General features: G+C 52.7%; 1 protein-coding gene across 2 annotated transcripts in view; it reads left to right on the plus strand.

Annotated features, from left to right (window-relative positions):
* Positions 1 to 15,202, plus strand: part of PPP1R13B (protein phosphatase 1 regulatory subunit 13B) — a 68,062-nt gene extending 52,860 nt beyond the window's left edge. Inside the window, exons 8-17 of one of the 2 annotated variants that reach the window (XR_009210185.1) lie at positions 2,708 to 2,888; positions 6,471 to 6,640; positions 7,005 to 7,506; positions 8,706 to 9,475; positions 10,276 to 10,413; positions 10,487 to 10,620; positions 11,433 to 11,599; positions 13,099 to 13,298; positions 14,063 to 14,259; positions 14,715 to 15,202. Coding sequence is in view for 1 of the 2 variants with exons in the window: in XM_032134606.2 (XP_031990497.1) it covers positions 2,708 to 2,888; positions 6,471 to 6,640; positions 7,005 to 7,506; positions 8,706 to 9,475; positions 10,276 to 10,413; positions 10,487 to 10,620; positions 11,433 to 11,599; positions 13,099 to 13,298; positions 14,063 to 14,104 (2,304 nt within the window). In the remaining variant the exon portion in view is untranslated. Of the gene's footprint in view, positions 1 to 2,707; positions 2,889 to 6,470; positions 6,641 to 7,004; positions 7,507 to 8,705; positions 9,476 to 10,275; positions 10,414 to 10,486; positions 10,621 to 11,432; positions 11,600 to 13,098; positions 13,299 to 14,062; positions 14,368 to 14,714 lie in introns of those variants that run through there. The other variant, XM_032134606.2, reaches the window with a different exon arrangement.
* Positions 15,203 to 15,426: the final 224 nt, after the last annotated feature.

Genomic DNA, 15,426 nt, shown 5'->3' on the forward strand with positions numbered 1-15,426 from the left:
ATTGAAAAAATAATACAATAAAATACTCATTGAATAAATGCTCATTGAGAAAATGAGATTTATTAACCTTTGAAATTCAGTATCAAAGATTTTGGACTTGCCAGCGTCCACAATCACATGAGTCGATTCCTTAAGATAAATCTCTTAAGATAAGTACAGAAATATGTAAGGGAAAATGTGAAAGTCCTTTCCACCCTGTTCTCTAGAGGTGATAGTTGCTAATGGTTCCAGTCTTTTCCCTAATAAAGACACAAAGGTACAGAACTTTAACTGAAAATGGGATTGCAGGAATTACACTAGTCTCACTGCTCACCTAGTCTTTTTTTTAACTGCAACATGGGTGTCTTTCCAAGTTGTTACCTCATTCTGGTTGCACCATCTGAAAGCTATTCCCTGGTCCTAGAGCCTATAACCCCTTTACCACCCTCTGTAGTCAGGCAGGGAGTCCTGAGTCTTGCTGCCACTCACAGTGCATTGGTGAGCACGTGTACCACTGACCCACCTGGATGGAGGAGGGGCGCCTGCAGTCTGTGTCTTTGGCTGGATGTAGCACTTGACTTTTCTCGCACCTGCGGCACTCAGTGATTAGGGTAGCAGTGCCTGAATGCAGAGCTGAGTACACTCTGCCCTCATGGTAGGAGAGTGGAGCACCCACTCCTGACCCACCAGCAAGGACTCCATTCCCACATCTCCCTTCTGCATATAGTTTGGTGACAGAAGAGTGTCCTCTTGTTAGCGTCTGCTGCTCTGAAAGATGCTCTGAGGAGGCAGCATGGGCTTGAGGGCCACCGCCTAGGGGGAGTGGGTGTAGAGGGTGGTAGACGAAGAAGGGAGCTTCCAGTTCTGTGGGTGTCACAGTCTCTCATTTACAAATCTGCCCTTCTTTTAAAAAAACAACACAATGAGTTTAAAGATCAGTAGTTTATTTGTACAACTTTATGATTTCAGATGTTGGTTTTCCTTTTTCTCAAGATTAACAACAAAGAGTCCATGTGAGAGGGAGGCTGCAAGCACTTTCTGTATGCTTACAGATGCTCCTCAGTAATGGCATAGTAGTCAGGGCTCCCCAGAGAAAGAGAACCAGTAACGTGCGTGCGCACACTTGCGTGTGTGTGTGTGTGTAGAGGAAGAGAGATTTATCTTAAGGAATTGGCTCACGTGATTGTGGACGTGTGTGTGTGTGTGTGTGTGTGTGTGTGTGTGTGTGTGTGATTTAAGGAATTGGCTCACGTGATTGTGGACGTTGGCAAGTCCAAAATCTGTGAGGCCGGCCGGCACCCTGGAGGTCCAGGGGAGATGGTGCAGCTGGAGTCTGAAGGCCGACTCTAGGCAGGATCCTGCTTTCTCAGGGCATCCCTCTGTTTCTCTTACGGCATTCCACTGATTGAATGGGGCTCACCCACCTTCTAGAGGGTCATCTGCTTTACTCAAATCTACCAATTTAAAAGTTAATCTCATCCAGATTGGAGACTGTTATTCTAAGTGAAGTAACTCAGGAATGGAAAACCAAACATCATATGTTCTCACTCATAAGTGGAAGCTAAGCTATGAGGATGCAAAGGCATAAGAATGACACAGTGGACTTTGGGGACTCGGAGAAAGGGTGGGAAGGGGGTGAGGGATAAAAGACTACAAATTGGGTGCAGTGTACACTGCTTGGGTGCACCAAATCTCTCAAATCACCACTAAATAACTTACTCATGTAACCAAACACCACCTGTTTCCCAATAACCTACGGAAATTTTTTTAAAAAAAAGTTAATCTCATCTAGAAAATACCTTTTCAGCAACCTGTAGTCTGGTGTTTGGCCAAATATCCGGTTACTGTGACCTAGCCAAGGTGATGTGTAAAGTTATCCATCACAAACAGCTAGATTCATTCCACCTACACTTCAAGGGATCGCCTTGAAGAAGTCAGTATTTTTGCAGAGATGCATCTCCACCCAAAGGTCCTAGGTACCTTTGAGCAATTGTGAAAGCCATGACCCCTCACCCCAAAGTGACCTGTGCTCAGGCATATAGAATCTTACACACAATCACAGGGGTTATGGATCCTATTTAGAGCCTATATTGAGATCTTGAGGAGTCAGTAGTTCTCTAGAATCCCTGTTCCAGGCCCCTTTGTTCCTGAGCAGTGTCCTCTGTCTGTGGCTCTGTGTCCTGGCTGAGAAAGGCAGCACTGCCTTCAGGGAGCTGGGCTCATGGCTGGGAGTGAGAGCCTGGTCTGCCCACTGTGCCTCACGTGGCTTAGACAGTACCGGCCACAGCCCTTATCCCGACTTTACAGGTGTGAGCACAGAAGCTGAGTCACCTGCTCAAAGCAGCGCAGTGAGTAAGTCACAGAGGGGGTTTGAAGCCAGGCTCAGAGCCCAGGGTTTGACCAGTGTCTCTGTGCCCACTCAAGGGGGGAAGAGTATCCTGAGTAAGAGGGAAGCTACGTGTGGATCACAGGGAAGTTGCTCTGCCCTCACATCAGCTCCTCATGTGTACGGCTCCAGATGGGTGGGTGTTGTTAGAGAATTGCTCATAGGAAGCTACAGTTCCTTCTCCACAGTCTCCCCTTCTAGATGCTGATCTTTCCAGACAGCCCTCCTAAAAACAAACCACTGAGTGAGGGGTTTCTGTCCGAGCTGGCAGTCTCTTGCACTAGGCTTAGGACTTCTTTTAATTTAGGAGAATCTTGACTCTCATTTCTTCCCAATTTGTAGTTGAACCGTGTGAACGGCACGTCATCACCACAGTCACCCCTGAGCACATCTGGCAGGGTCGCTGCTGTGGGGCCTTATATCCAGGTTCCCAGTGCCGGAAGCTTTCCTGTCCTGGGGGACCCCATAAAGCCCCAGTCTCTCAATATTGCCGCAAATGCTGCTCATGGAAGATCCAAATCCGGTGAGTGGTCCTGGCCCTCTTCCTGGGGGAGAGTTTGTGAGCAGGGAATGGGGCCTGCGGTGGAGGGGCAGGGGGTGGGGCAGGCTTCTGAGACTCTGCCCCACACATCATCAGACTCCAGGCTCAGTCTCCCCGTGAGGCGCTTGGAGAGCTGTGTTCCCCCGTGGTAACAATGCTAAAAAGAAAACAAGTTATTTTTACTGAACTAGAGGTCTCTACTGTGTGGCTTTTCAAAACACAAATGATTAATTAAAACTCTGATCCATGGGCCGGGTGCAGTGGCTCACGCCTGTAATCCCAGCACTTTGGGAGGCCGAGGCAGGTGGATCACCTGAGGTCAGGAGTTCAAGACCAGCCTGACCAACATGGTGAAACCTGTCTTTACTAAAACTACAAAAATTAGCCGGGCGTGGTGGCATGCACCTGTAATCCCAGCTACTCAGGAGGCTGAGGCAGGAGTATCACTTGAACCCGGGTGGCGGAGGTTGCAGTGAGCCAAGATCGTGCCACTGTACTCCAGCCTGGGCAACAAGAGTGAAACTTCATCTCAAAAAAAAAAAAAAACAAACAAACAAACAAAAAAAACCCATGAGTGTCCTCTCCTACTGCAGGTTTATTTACTCTGAGGACACTGAGGCCCGGCATGGATGCCTCACCACAACTCGGCTGCAGCCAGCCAGGTGGAGGGGGTTCCCCTACAGACAGCGCTCTGTCCTCATTGATCAGAGTGCACCATCGTTGGTTTGGTCGTGACCTCACAGTGGTGCTGTGTGATGGACTTGGGCCTCCAGCTCTGTCCTCCAGTGTAGTCCACGGTGGCGTCCCTGCCAAGCAGAGGGCAGGCTGTTCGTGGACAGTCTGTTTCTCAACCAACGCATTAAAAGTGTTGGGGCTTCCTTGCAATAAGACTTTTCTTTATGACTGGGGTTGACACATTTCCCTGAAACACAGCATCAGGAATCCCTGTCCTGATGTATTGAAACATTCCTTTCATGAAAACAGTACTGTTACTCTCTGGCCATCAGGCCTGTGTTTCGAGCCCGTTTTTCGGGATTGTGGTGGATTCATGCTCATCTTTGTTTGCTTCATTTTCTTTTGCTTGGCCCCCAGGAGGGACAGCAACACACCTGTTGCTCCCACTGGGGAGCTTGGGGCTTGTTCTGAACTCCAAAAGAGAAGAGCACCACCAGCCCTCGTGAGCCACAAGCCCCTACTCAGATCCCTTACGGCCGTGTCTCAGCAGCCACATAAAGTGTGGGGTTGGCATGAACCCCTAACTTTAGGTTGCTCTGCTGAGCTGTTATTTATAGTTTGAACCACCCTGTAGTAGGCGTAGATACTTGTCTGTTTCCAGTGGGAGGTAATTAGCACAGCCAGCTACTTGTCTGCTGACTTCCTTTGAGAAACTCCCCAAGCTGAGAATGTCTCCTGTTTCCCGTCCCTGTTGGTGTCTGCTGTGCTGCCTCAAGGGGTTGCAGCAAGGAGATGCCTTCACGAAGCCCTGGTCCTAGTCTCTGCTGTGGTTTAAAGTCATGGACACGGGAAACCTGTGCTCACCTTCAGACTGGGGGCAGAAGCTCAGCCCAGAGGTGGAGCTAGGGCGTGAAACCTCCTGGCAGGGACTCTCATCCCTCGCTGTTGGCTGTCCTGGTTCTGTGTCACACAGATGGCCACAGTAAACCCAGAGTGACCAGCTCATGGACAGTGTCAGACCTCGACCTCGGGCCTAATGATGGCTCCTCGTGGCCCTCTGCAAGCCCATTTGTAAACCGTATGTTGGCTGACAAGCTTAGTGGGAAGCTGCATCCTCTTTAATATGTGCAAAATCACCTGTCACTTGTTTTTCCAAACTGACAAAGGTCTGCTCCATCACATCTAGACTTGAAAAAGATGCCACACAAACATAATTTGTCCCTTTCTTCAACAGACAGGTATGGAGTTTGGGTGGGGCCACATGCACCCTCCCATCCTCAGAAAAGGTGTGACACCAAGGGACAGATGCTGGCATAGCATGGGTTTTGTTTTGGAGGTTTTTTGTTTGTTTTTACAAAATTAAGATAATTTTCTGAGTTTATTATGAGGCTTTTAGTTTTACAATCATGCTAAAAGATAATTGTTCCTCTATAAAATGATTTTCCTTCTATGCCTCTTGCCTTCTTCTGAAGAAAGGAGAAGATTGCTTTTTAGTCCCCACCGTGGCTGGTTTCCATAAAACTTCCTGTTGTTGCTGGGTGGTTTCTGAAGCAGCTGGACAGCCACATTCCCTGTGACCCTGAGACCACAGGCCCTGTCCTTGGGGAGGCTGCAGGTTTCTGGCCACACATCCTCCAGGCCACATGGAGCAAGATGGCAGTTGGTCCAAGGGCCTTGGAATGCCTCGCCAGGACCCACGGGGCTTGACGAGAGGTGTCTCCGAAGCCCCTGCCTGGATCCTGCAGTGATGTTCGGTAGCATCATAACTTAACAGCCCAGCAGCAGATGCAGCTGGGGATGCAGTGTGGCTGCATTGGGTCAGTTTGGCTTAGGAGCAAGCCGTGTGAGGCTGCGGCTGATGGGGCCCTGTGTTGCCCAGGTGCTCAGAGCGCAGCTGGGAAGCTTCCTCGTTACGTGCTATGAGTCCAGAGTTCTGGCTCAGACGTTGTTGTGAGGACCACTGATTTTCCTGCTGCTGCTTAGTTATCCTCTCCTGCCTGTGCTGGCAGATGGAATAAGGGAAGGGGATGTGCTGTTCCTGCCAGGAGGGCCCAAAACAGTCCCTCTGATTTCTGTCTGTCCCATCTTGCTGATGGCGCTGGAAGCGTTGAACACTTTAGTTCAGTTCAGCACCTGTTCCTGTAAAAGAAAACCAGGAGCCTGTGTTGTAATGGACTTTAGGCCACTGTGAGGGGTCCCGTGTTACCAGGGGATACTTCTGCACCCTTTTTCAGTTTGGAAAATACTCTATAAAGAACGTATCATTTCAGTGGCTTTCCTGAAAACTTGGGGTTGATGACTGGCTTCCTAATCACTGCAACAGAATGATAGCCTGCTCCTCCTGCTACACAAATCAGTGGGAACTTGCATGGGCCTCCTGTGATCATAAGTTACCTTAGAGGGCAGAAATTTTTATCTCAATAATGAAAGTACTACTACAGGTCAAACCTATTATGAAGTCAAAAGATAAATCTTTCTTATTGCTCTATGTAATTGTACTTATAAATAGTGTTTCAAAAGTAAGGGCCAGTGCTTGTTTTATTTGGTGGTGCTGATGTAATGGATTTGACCTGTGTTGAAATAGGGCGCAGCCCCAGGCCCGCAGCAGTGGAGCCTTGGTTTGGCGTGAGTCTCCGGTAACAGTTGAGGCGATTTGGGCATTGGCAGTGAACTGCCAGCAGAGCCCATCCCTTGGTCTTGTGCACGGGTCTGTGGGTGCTGGAGGAGATCAGCAGTTGTGCGTGTGGCTGGTGGTCGACCACTTGGTTAATGGATCTGCATCAGAATGGGATGTCCCAGTGCTGTTTTTGTTTCTGGCAGAGTGTTATTCTTAGGTTGGTTCAACTAACGTCGAGAAAAGTTTTACTTAAGTTCTGTGTTCTTTTCAAGCTAATGATGGAAACTGGCCAACATTAAAACAGAATTCTAGCTCTTCAGTGAAACCAGTGCAGGTGGCCGGTGCAGACTGGAAGGATCCGAGCGTGGAGGGGTCTGTCAAGCAGGGCACTGTCTCCAGCCAGCCTGTGCCCTTCTCAGCACTGGGAGCCACGGAGAAGCCGGTAGGCCTGTGTCTTTATCACAAAACACAAGCAGGCTCTTCAACAGGGCTCTCTTCTGCCTTAGTACTAAGCTAAAGGGTATTGACTTGTCAGGAGGCAAGTTAATCCTGTTATTGTCCAGACAACACCCAGAGTCCTGAGAGGGTTACTGGGCCCTAAGAGCCTGAGCAGCCCACGAGTACACGCACCTTTCGGTCAGAACTTTTGCAGACAGGCAATGAGCTCAACAGTGCGCCCCAAGTCCTGGTCACAGCCGATTGGATGGATTACAAATCCTACTGTGTATTCTCTCGGGGATGTGGGTGGAAATATTCTTCACTGTTCAAAGGATGACTTTGTTTTTCTTCTTAACACCTAAACTTAGGGCATCGAGATTGGTAAAGTGCCACCTCCCACCCCGGGTGTAGGCAAGCAGCTGCCTCCAAGCTATGGGACATACCCAAGTCCTACACCTCTGGGTCCTGGGTCGACAAGCTCCCTGGAAAGGAGGAAGGAAGGCAGCTTGCCCAGGCCAAGTGCAGGCCTGCCAAGTCGACAGAGGCCCCCCCTGCTGCCCGCCACAGGCAGCACCCCCCAGCCAGGCTCCTCACAGCAGATTCAGCAGAGGATTTCCGTACCGCCAAGTCCCACGTACCCGCCAGCGGGACCACCTGCATTTCCAGCTGGGGACAGCAAGCCTGAACTCCCACTGACAGTGGCCATTAGGCCCTTCCTGGCTGATAAAGGGTCAAGGCCACAGTCTCCCAGGAAAGGACCCCAGACAGTGAATTCAAGTTCCATATACTCCATGTACCTCCAGCAAGCCACACCACCTAAGAATTACCAGCCGGCAGCACACAGCGCCTTAAATAAGTCAGTTAAAGCAGGTAGAGTGGGTTTATACTCTCCTTTTCTTGGGGCTAGGAAATTATGCTTTTAATTAAGAAAATACTAATGCATATCTTTACGTTTGGGCCACATGCTATTTAGGATTAAACTTAATTCTTACATAAAAGTACAGCCTTGGGTGTCAGTGTGAGAAGGGAATGGAAGCTGGAGTGCATGGAGGAGGCCGTTTTGCAGATGGCTCACAGTTCTCTGACTTCCTGTCTGAGCAGCCACCTCCCTGTGCTACTTAGGAAATCCAGCTCCGGGAAGGGTGAGATGTCGAGAATTTCCTCTTTTCCTTCTGTTTCATGGTAACTTGTGCCAGGAGCTGTCTAGTGAGTAGAGGGTGGCCTTGACCACTGGCCCTCCTGGCAGTGGCTGAGCCCAACCCCTGGGCATGGGCAGTTTCAGGAGGGCATCTGCTGCGTAGGAGCCTCCCCCATAGCCCAGAGGGGAGGAAAGCCTTGGTTCCGATTATGGAGCTCAGATGTTCGAAGAAGGCAGCTGAGAGAAGGTAGCTTAGTTCCACACCTACCACCGAGGCCGACGGTGTTTCCGACTCTTATGGGAGGAAGCCGCGGGTCAGACCTAGGCTAGGGCCTTCTTAGACATTCCTGGGCATTGGCTGCAGCTTCTAGACTCATAGTTGAGGGATTCCTGGACGTGCCTAGTCACTTCTTGCACAGGGACCTCCCAGGTGGTGGTGCAGTGTTCCCTTGTGGGGAGGGTTCTGGCCATGGTGGGAAAGGCTTAGACCATTCTCAAGAGCTCCTGGACCTCCAGGTTAAACCTTCCTGCTCTGAGGAGGCGCGTGTTTCTCCATCATGTGAGTTAGTCCAAGGATCAGATGCATGTTTAGTGGATTTTGTCTTATTCCTTGGCCAGAAAACAGGCTGGCTTGTCTGCAGCAGGGAAGGTCGGGTTAGCAGCCTATTTTTTTCTTCTGAAAAAAACTCCAGTACTGGAAACCCAAATGTAAAAACCGACACATTAGAGAGGCACTGCACCTTTCAGAAGGAGTCAGTGGAGGCTCTAGGAGGAGGAGGTTTCCTCAGAGATTTGAAATGAGAATTGAAGAACAGCAGCAGATGTATATGTGTGTCTTTGCAGGAGCCTGTCTCTGGTGTAATCATAGGTGTGTATGACTAGATCTCTGTAGTGAGGTCGAAATTGCCTCTGTCCTTCGTGTCTTCCCCAGTGTATGGTAAGCCCGTTTTACCTTCGGGTTCAACATCTCCATCGCCGCTGCCGTTTCTTCATGGGTCACTGTCCACGGGCACACCACAGCCTCAGCCACCTTCAGAAAGTGCAGAGAAAGAGCCCGAGCAGGACGGCCCCGCCGCCCCCACAGATGGCAGCACCGTGGAGAGCCTGCCACGGCCACTCAGCCCCACCAAGCTCACACCCATCGTGCATTCACCACTGCGCTACCAGAGTGACACGGACCTGGAGGCCCTCCGCAGGAAGCTGGCCAACGCGCCCCGGCCCCTGAAGAAGCGCAGCTCCATCACAGAGCCCGAGGGCCCCGGCGGGCCCAACATCCAGAAGCTGCTGTACCAGCGCTTCAACACCCTGGCCGGTGGCATGGAGGGCACCCCTTTCTACCAGCCCAGCCCCTCCCAGGACTTCATGGGCACCTTGGCCGACGTGGACAATGGAAACACCAATGCCAACGGAAACCTGGAAGAGCTGCCCCCTGCCCAGCCCACAGCCCCCCTCCCCGCCGAGCCTGCCCCGTCGTCAGATGCCAATGATAATGAGCTACCTTCCCCCGAACCAGAGGAGCTCATCTGTCCCCAAACCACCCACCAAACTGCCGAGCCGGCGGAGGACAATAACAACAACGTGGCCACGGTCCCCACCACGGAGCAGATCCCGAGTCCTGTGGCTGAGGCCCCGTCTCCAGGGGAAGAGCAGGTCCCTCCAGCACCTCTTCCCCCTGCCAGCCACCCTCCTGCCACCTCCACGGTGGGTGTCATTGCTAGACCAAAGCCTGGCCTTCCTGGTCATTCATGCAACCAGGACCTCTGGGGTCCTTCCCTTGGTCAGGCTGTGCTGGGAGCAGTGGGAACCAGGGATGTCCCTGAGTTACGTCTTGTGGGGAGGACGGATAGTCACAGAGACAAATGGGGCATGAAAAAGCATGACAGATGGGACTCGGCCACACAAATGCACATTGTGGCCAAGCCTTTCCCAGACAGCTGGTCAGGGAGCTCCAGAGTCTTTCCTGAGGAAGGGGAGCTGTCGCTGGCACCTGAAGGTCCTGTAGAGAGATGAGGGAAGAAGCATCTAGACGAAGGCCCTGGGTGGAAGGTCAGTGTTGATGGAGCAGAGAGGGAGCCAGGCGCCATCTCAGGGAACCCTCAGCGGGGTTCTCTCCGCTAGGATCTGGTGCCGTAGCAGCAAGAACCCTGTCGCATGTGGGCAGAAACAAGCTGCTGGCTCCCATCAGCTACTTGGCAGTCACACGCCACCCTCCCTCCCACAGAGTGTTCCGAGGAGTGGCCAGAAGCTCAGACACGGCTGTGTCCCTCTGTGCGTGAGCCAGGGACTCGGGCCCCACACAGTGCTCTCCCTCGTAGTGAGCAGAGTGGCCCTGGCCCTTATTTGAGGTGGTCACCTGGGTGCTGCTACTGCTGCCACTCCAGGGCTGCTTCATGGAGCCACTGTCTGTGGGCTTTAGCTCTCACCACTCTTTCCCAGCAGGCGTAGGTTCTTAGACTTTAGTGGACCACCTTTAACTGGAAAGCGTGCTTCCTTCCCAACAGAACAAGCGGACCAACTTGAAGAAGCCCAACTCGGAGCGGACAGGGCACGGGCTGAGAGTCCGGTTTAACCCCCTGGCACTGCTCCTAGACGCGTCTCTGGAAGGAGAGTTCGATCTGGTGCAGAGGATCATCTATGAGGTGAGCTGCAGCCGGGGACCAGCGCACGCTGCTGGGGGTGAGGGGGCGGGTGCTCACAGGTCGTGTGTCCTAGGTGGAAGATCCCAGTAAGCCCAACGACGAAGGGATCACCCCACTGCACAACGCCGTCTGCGCCGGCCACCATCACATCGTGAAGTTCCTGCTGGACTTTGGTGTCAACGTGAATGCTGCTGATAGTGATGGATGGTGAGGCCCATAGGAGTGTGGGGTGGACAGATTTACTTTTCCCTACTTTGCATAAGGGAAACATGCGTGTTCTAGACAATCAGGAAGCACGGAAGAGAGAATTAGAGCAAGAACACTCATCATTTCATCCTTTGAAAGACAGCTGTTGCCAGGGCTTCCTTGCCTTTTTTTCCAGTCTTTTCTCTTGATGATTTTGTTAAAAACATGGCTGTGGTTATGCTCTTCTATGCCTCATCATTAACATTGCAGTCTAAGCATTCTGTGAATCATTCCGTCTTCCCCTTTTCATATGTTCATATGAACTATTCACACTCTATGCTCTGTGTGAAAAGCAGCCTCAGCATCCCCCTGGGTCAGGCATGTAGGTTGTTGCATTGTTCATTTCCGTTTGCCTTCGGGAGCTCTGCTGCTGGCGAGACGTGTTGGTCTCCTGTGGGGGTTATTTTGAACTTTCAGACAGCTGTCATTGTGCTGTATTTGAATCGTGGCAAAATACACATAACGGACAATTTCACAGCTATTTTAAATGTGCGTTTCAGTGTGTTATGTACATTCATATCACCATGCAGTGTAGCGTGAACATCTGTGGATTGGCCATTTCTTAACCCATTCCCTGTGTCCCCTTTTCAAAATGTATGTATGGTCTGAAACAATTGGCTCGCGGAAATCCTGCCTTTAAAGAAACAACACTGAGACTTGATGGCACAAAGGCGAACGCCTTCTGCGAGATTCCTTAGAGGGAAATCTCTGAGGGCCACGTCCTACAGGACAGGCAGGGCCAGGCCTGCACCTTCACCCACGCTCTATTCCAGGACGCCGCTGCACTGCGCTGCCTCTTGTAACAGCGTTCACCTCTGCAAACAGCTGGTGGAGAGTGGTGCCGCCATTTTTGCCTCAACCATAAGCGACATTGAAACTGCTGCAGACAAATGTGAGGAGATGGAGGAAGGCTACATCCAGTGCTCCCAGTTTCTATACGGTACGCAGGGGAGGCCTGGGGCCACAGTGGTGCTGTCTGCTGTGGTACTGCCATGGCAACAGTTGGCCGGTGCCAGAGAAGCTTCAGCACAGCTTTCTGTTTGTTTTTTTTAAGACAGGAGACAAGGTCTCATTCTGTCACCCAGGCTGGAGTGCAATGTCGCAATCACGGCTCACTGCAGCCTCGACCTCCCGGGCTCAATTGATCCTCCCACTTCTCCCAAGTAGCTGGGACTACAGGCTTGTCCCACCACAGCCAGCTAATTTTTTGTACCTTTTTTTTTTTTTTTTTTTTTTTTTTTTTTGTAGAGACAGTGTTTCGCCATGTTGCCCAGGATGGTCTCGAACTCCTGGGCTTAAGCGATCTGCCCACTTTTAGCCTCCTAAAGTGCTGGGATCACAGGTGTGAGCCACCGTGCCTGGCAGCACAGCATTCTCTAGCTGTTCCACCTTCTTCAGGGGCAGCCAGGATGTCTCACTCGAGTGAAGGTCACACTGCCCCTTGTTTTCATTCCTGAAAACATGTTTGAAAGTCCATGTTGTTAGAAGGATTCTGTGCCAGATTCCCAAGAAAACAAAATGACTTGGCTGTGCTTTGCGTAGATGTTCTGTACCCTTGCTTCTGGAAACAGGGCCAGCTCCTTTCCTGGGGTGGCCTGGGGCCCTGGCCATTCCCCGGAAACATTTGATGAAAGGCTCGTGTCCTAATTAAGCTGCTTTAGCCAGGGCCGCATTTTCCAAGAGCTGGAGCATCTTCTCTGTTCTGAGTATTAAACAGTCACAAGTCATTTATTCCACACATTACTGGAGAACATACTATGTGCCCTACACTGGGCCCTAGGGTTGAAATTACCCCTGAAAACAGCCAGGCGATGCCCTCCTTGGCCCAAGCTCCCACAACAGAGCCAAGCAACAAACTCCCAGGCTGTGTGGCAGGGCTGGGGAGGCACAGCAGCCCCCAGGTGAGTCCCGCCAGTGTGAGGAGGAGGCTGCAGTCACAGTGGCACCACCAGAGGGAGGGGAAGCTCCCCATGGTCACCACAACTGGGCCTCGGAAGCAGAGTGTCCTGCAGAAGGGCCCTTTCTCGGGGGCCCACAAGTAGCTGCTCAGTCAGGGCTCAGTGGTGTGTAGTTTGTTCATTACCATCCAAGGGCAGTCACAGCTGCTCTAGCTAGTGACTTCAGAAATCCGTTCTCACTGTGATTGCTCAGTGTCACCTTAAGAACAGCACACTTTTGCCCTGGGACTCAGGAGCCCGTTTGTCCTGTCTGTCCTGCAGGACTTAGGAAGGGCCGGCAGCAGGAGCAGCAGCTGGGCCGGGCAGGGGCGGCATCAGGTGGGGCCCTAGTCTCCAATAGTCTCTCATCTCCCCCGCTGGCCTCTGTGGGGCCTGCTGAGAGCAGCCTCAGCAGCAGCATGACCATGTTCTATTCCTCGAGCAGGGTCCCTCACTGCAGGCCACCCTCTGCTGAGGCCTGACCATTGCTCTCTGGTTCCAGGGGTGCAGGAAAAGCTGGGTGTGATGAACAAAGGTGTGGTGTATGCTCTGTGGGACTACGAGGCCCAGAACAGTGACGAGCTGTCCTTCCACGAAGGGGACGCCCTCACCATCCTGAGGCGCAAGGACGAAAGCGAGACTGAGTGGTGGTGGGCTCGCCTTGGAGACCGGGAGGGCTACGTGCCCAAAAACCTGCTGGGGGTGAGCACTCAGGTTACTTACTGGGAAACTAGCTGTCCATGTCTCTGTACAGCATGCGGTCCTATCCTGCTGTGGGGCTGGGGAGGGAGGCTTCGCTTCTCTGAGCCTCAGCAGCCCCCTCTGTATAGGGGGAGGTGCCTACTTGGCAGAGCTGGCATGAGGCTCAGGCAGGGCCCCAGGAGGTTCCCCTGGCCATGCTTACGCCATGGAGGCCCGCGTGGAGGCCGAGTGCCCCAGTGAGGGGCCGCTCAATGAGCTCGGTTCATGATGAACTTCAACAAGTGGCCCAGCTCACCCCACCCACACTTTCCCCAATCTAGAAATCTCTGCAGCCTAGAAATTTCTCCAGTGGAAGGAGAGGTGGGAACGTGCAGGCTGCTAGCTCTGTGTTGGACTTGTGACTCCCTCAGTCCTCTGCTCTCTTTGTGCCCTGCAGAGCTGCCAGGGGCTTCCTGCTGAGCCAGTGTTCTTGGCCAGGCAGAGACCCTTGCCCAGGGAGCTCATGACCTTGAGAGCCACAGGCAGTCCCAAGTCTAGGTGGCAGGAAGTGTTGTGAGAAAAACAGGATATTCTGGGGGTATGAGGCACATTTTAAAGAGGGCTGGGTGGGTCTCAGCATAGAGGTGCAGCTGAGTGTAGGCCTGAGGGACAAGGGTGCTGCACGGCTGTCCAGGGTGGCTGAGCTGAGGAGCAGGGGTCGGGTCTGGCTGGCCCTGCTCCGTGTGTGTGGCTTCCTGTCCTGACGCGGCTCCATTGCTTCCCAGCTGTATCCACGGATCAAACCCCGACAGCGAACGCTCGCCTGAACTTCCTTTTGGAGCACCGCATGGTCTTGCCAGCTACCAGGAGCCACTGAAGAGATTATTGTGCTGTTTTCCCAGGAAAGCTGCAGCTAGAAAATGGTCTTAATGGTGCTCACTTTAGCAGACAGCGTCCACAATGTGAATCCTACAATTTCCAGGTGAGGCCCATTCTCCAGTTTGCCCGTAACTGGGAGAGGTACTTTCGCCTCCAAGGACTGAATTTTGCCAATTACTGTAAATTCAAATAAATACCCGCTTTCAAAACACCCACCCCTCTTGCCATTAAGAAGTCCCATAACTGGCCGGGCGCGGTGGCTCACGCTTATAATCCCAGCACTTTGGGAGGCCGAGGCGGGCGGATCACGAGGTCAGGAGATCGAGACCACGGTGAAACCCCGTCTCTACTAAAAATACAAAAAATTAGCCGGGCGTGGTGGCGGGCGCCTGTAATCCCAGCTACTCAGAGAGGCTGAGGCAGGAGAATGGCGTGAACCCGGAAGGCGGAGCTTGCAGTGAGCCGAGATTGCGCCACTGCACTCCAGCCTGGGTGACGGAGCAAGACTCCGTCTCAAAAAAAAAAAAAAAAGTCCCATAACCCCTGGTTGTTTGCCAGTGAAGACAGAAGCTCTGACTGACTTGGCCCTGAGGCCATCACCCCTCCAGCAGTGAGCACTGTCCGCCGCTGTGAGCCCTCCCTCCTGTCACCGAATCGGACGTTCATCCTCTCACACTCCCCACACACGATCCTTCTTCCCTTCATCACCAAAGGAGCCTCTGTATGGAACATGTCAGTGTTGCTGCCCAGTGTGTATGCCTCCCAGCAACCACTCTGCTCGGCCGCCTTGGGGGTTCCACTTCCTGTTCCAGTTCACCTAAAGGCTGATTGTGCAGGCCCAGCACTGTGGCTGGACTGCCGCGCCATGGGCACCAGGACCCCTAAGACCAAGTGACAATTGGGAGAGCCTCAGCATATACTCTTCTCCTCCGATCTCACAGCCTGTCATGCTGCTCAGTGTGGTTCTCACCCCTGCAAGCTCGAATTCAGTTCTCTGAATAGAGTCAGGTGCTGGAGGCCGTGGCAGCGGGGGGGGGGGGGGGGGGGGGGGTGGGGGGGGGGGGGGGCGGGTGGTGTGGGGGCAGACCAGGGCCGGGGGGGGGGTTGGGGTTGGGGTTGGGGCTGGGGGTGGACTGGTGTGAGGGCAGACCAGGGCCAGGTAGACGGGGCTGTTTGGTGCCTGAAGGATGGCAGACGCCTGGTGTCAGGAGGGGCCACCCCTCTCTGCTGATCTCACTGCCTGGGCTGGCTGTGAGGCCACCACCTTTGT

This window comes from Hylobates moloch, unplaced genomic scaffold (assembly GCF_009828535.3).
Source record: "Hylobates moloch isolate HMO894 unplaced genomic scaffold, HMol_V3 SCAFFOLD_16, whole genome shotgun sequence".
Classification (NCBI taxonomy): domain Eukaryota; kingdom Metazoa; phylum Chordata; class Mammalia; order Primates; family Hylobatidae; genus Hylobates; species Hylobates moloch.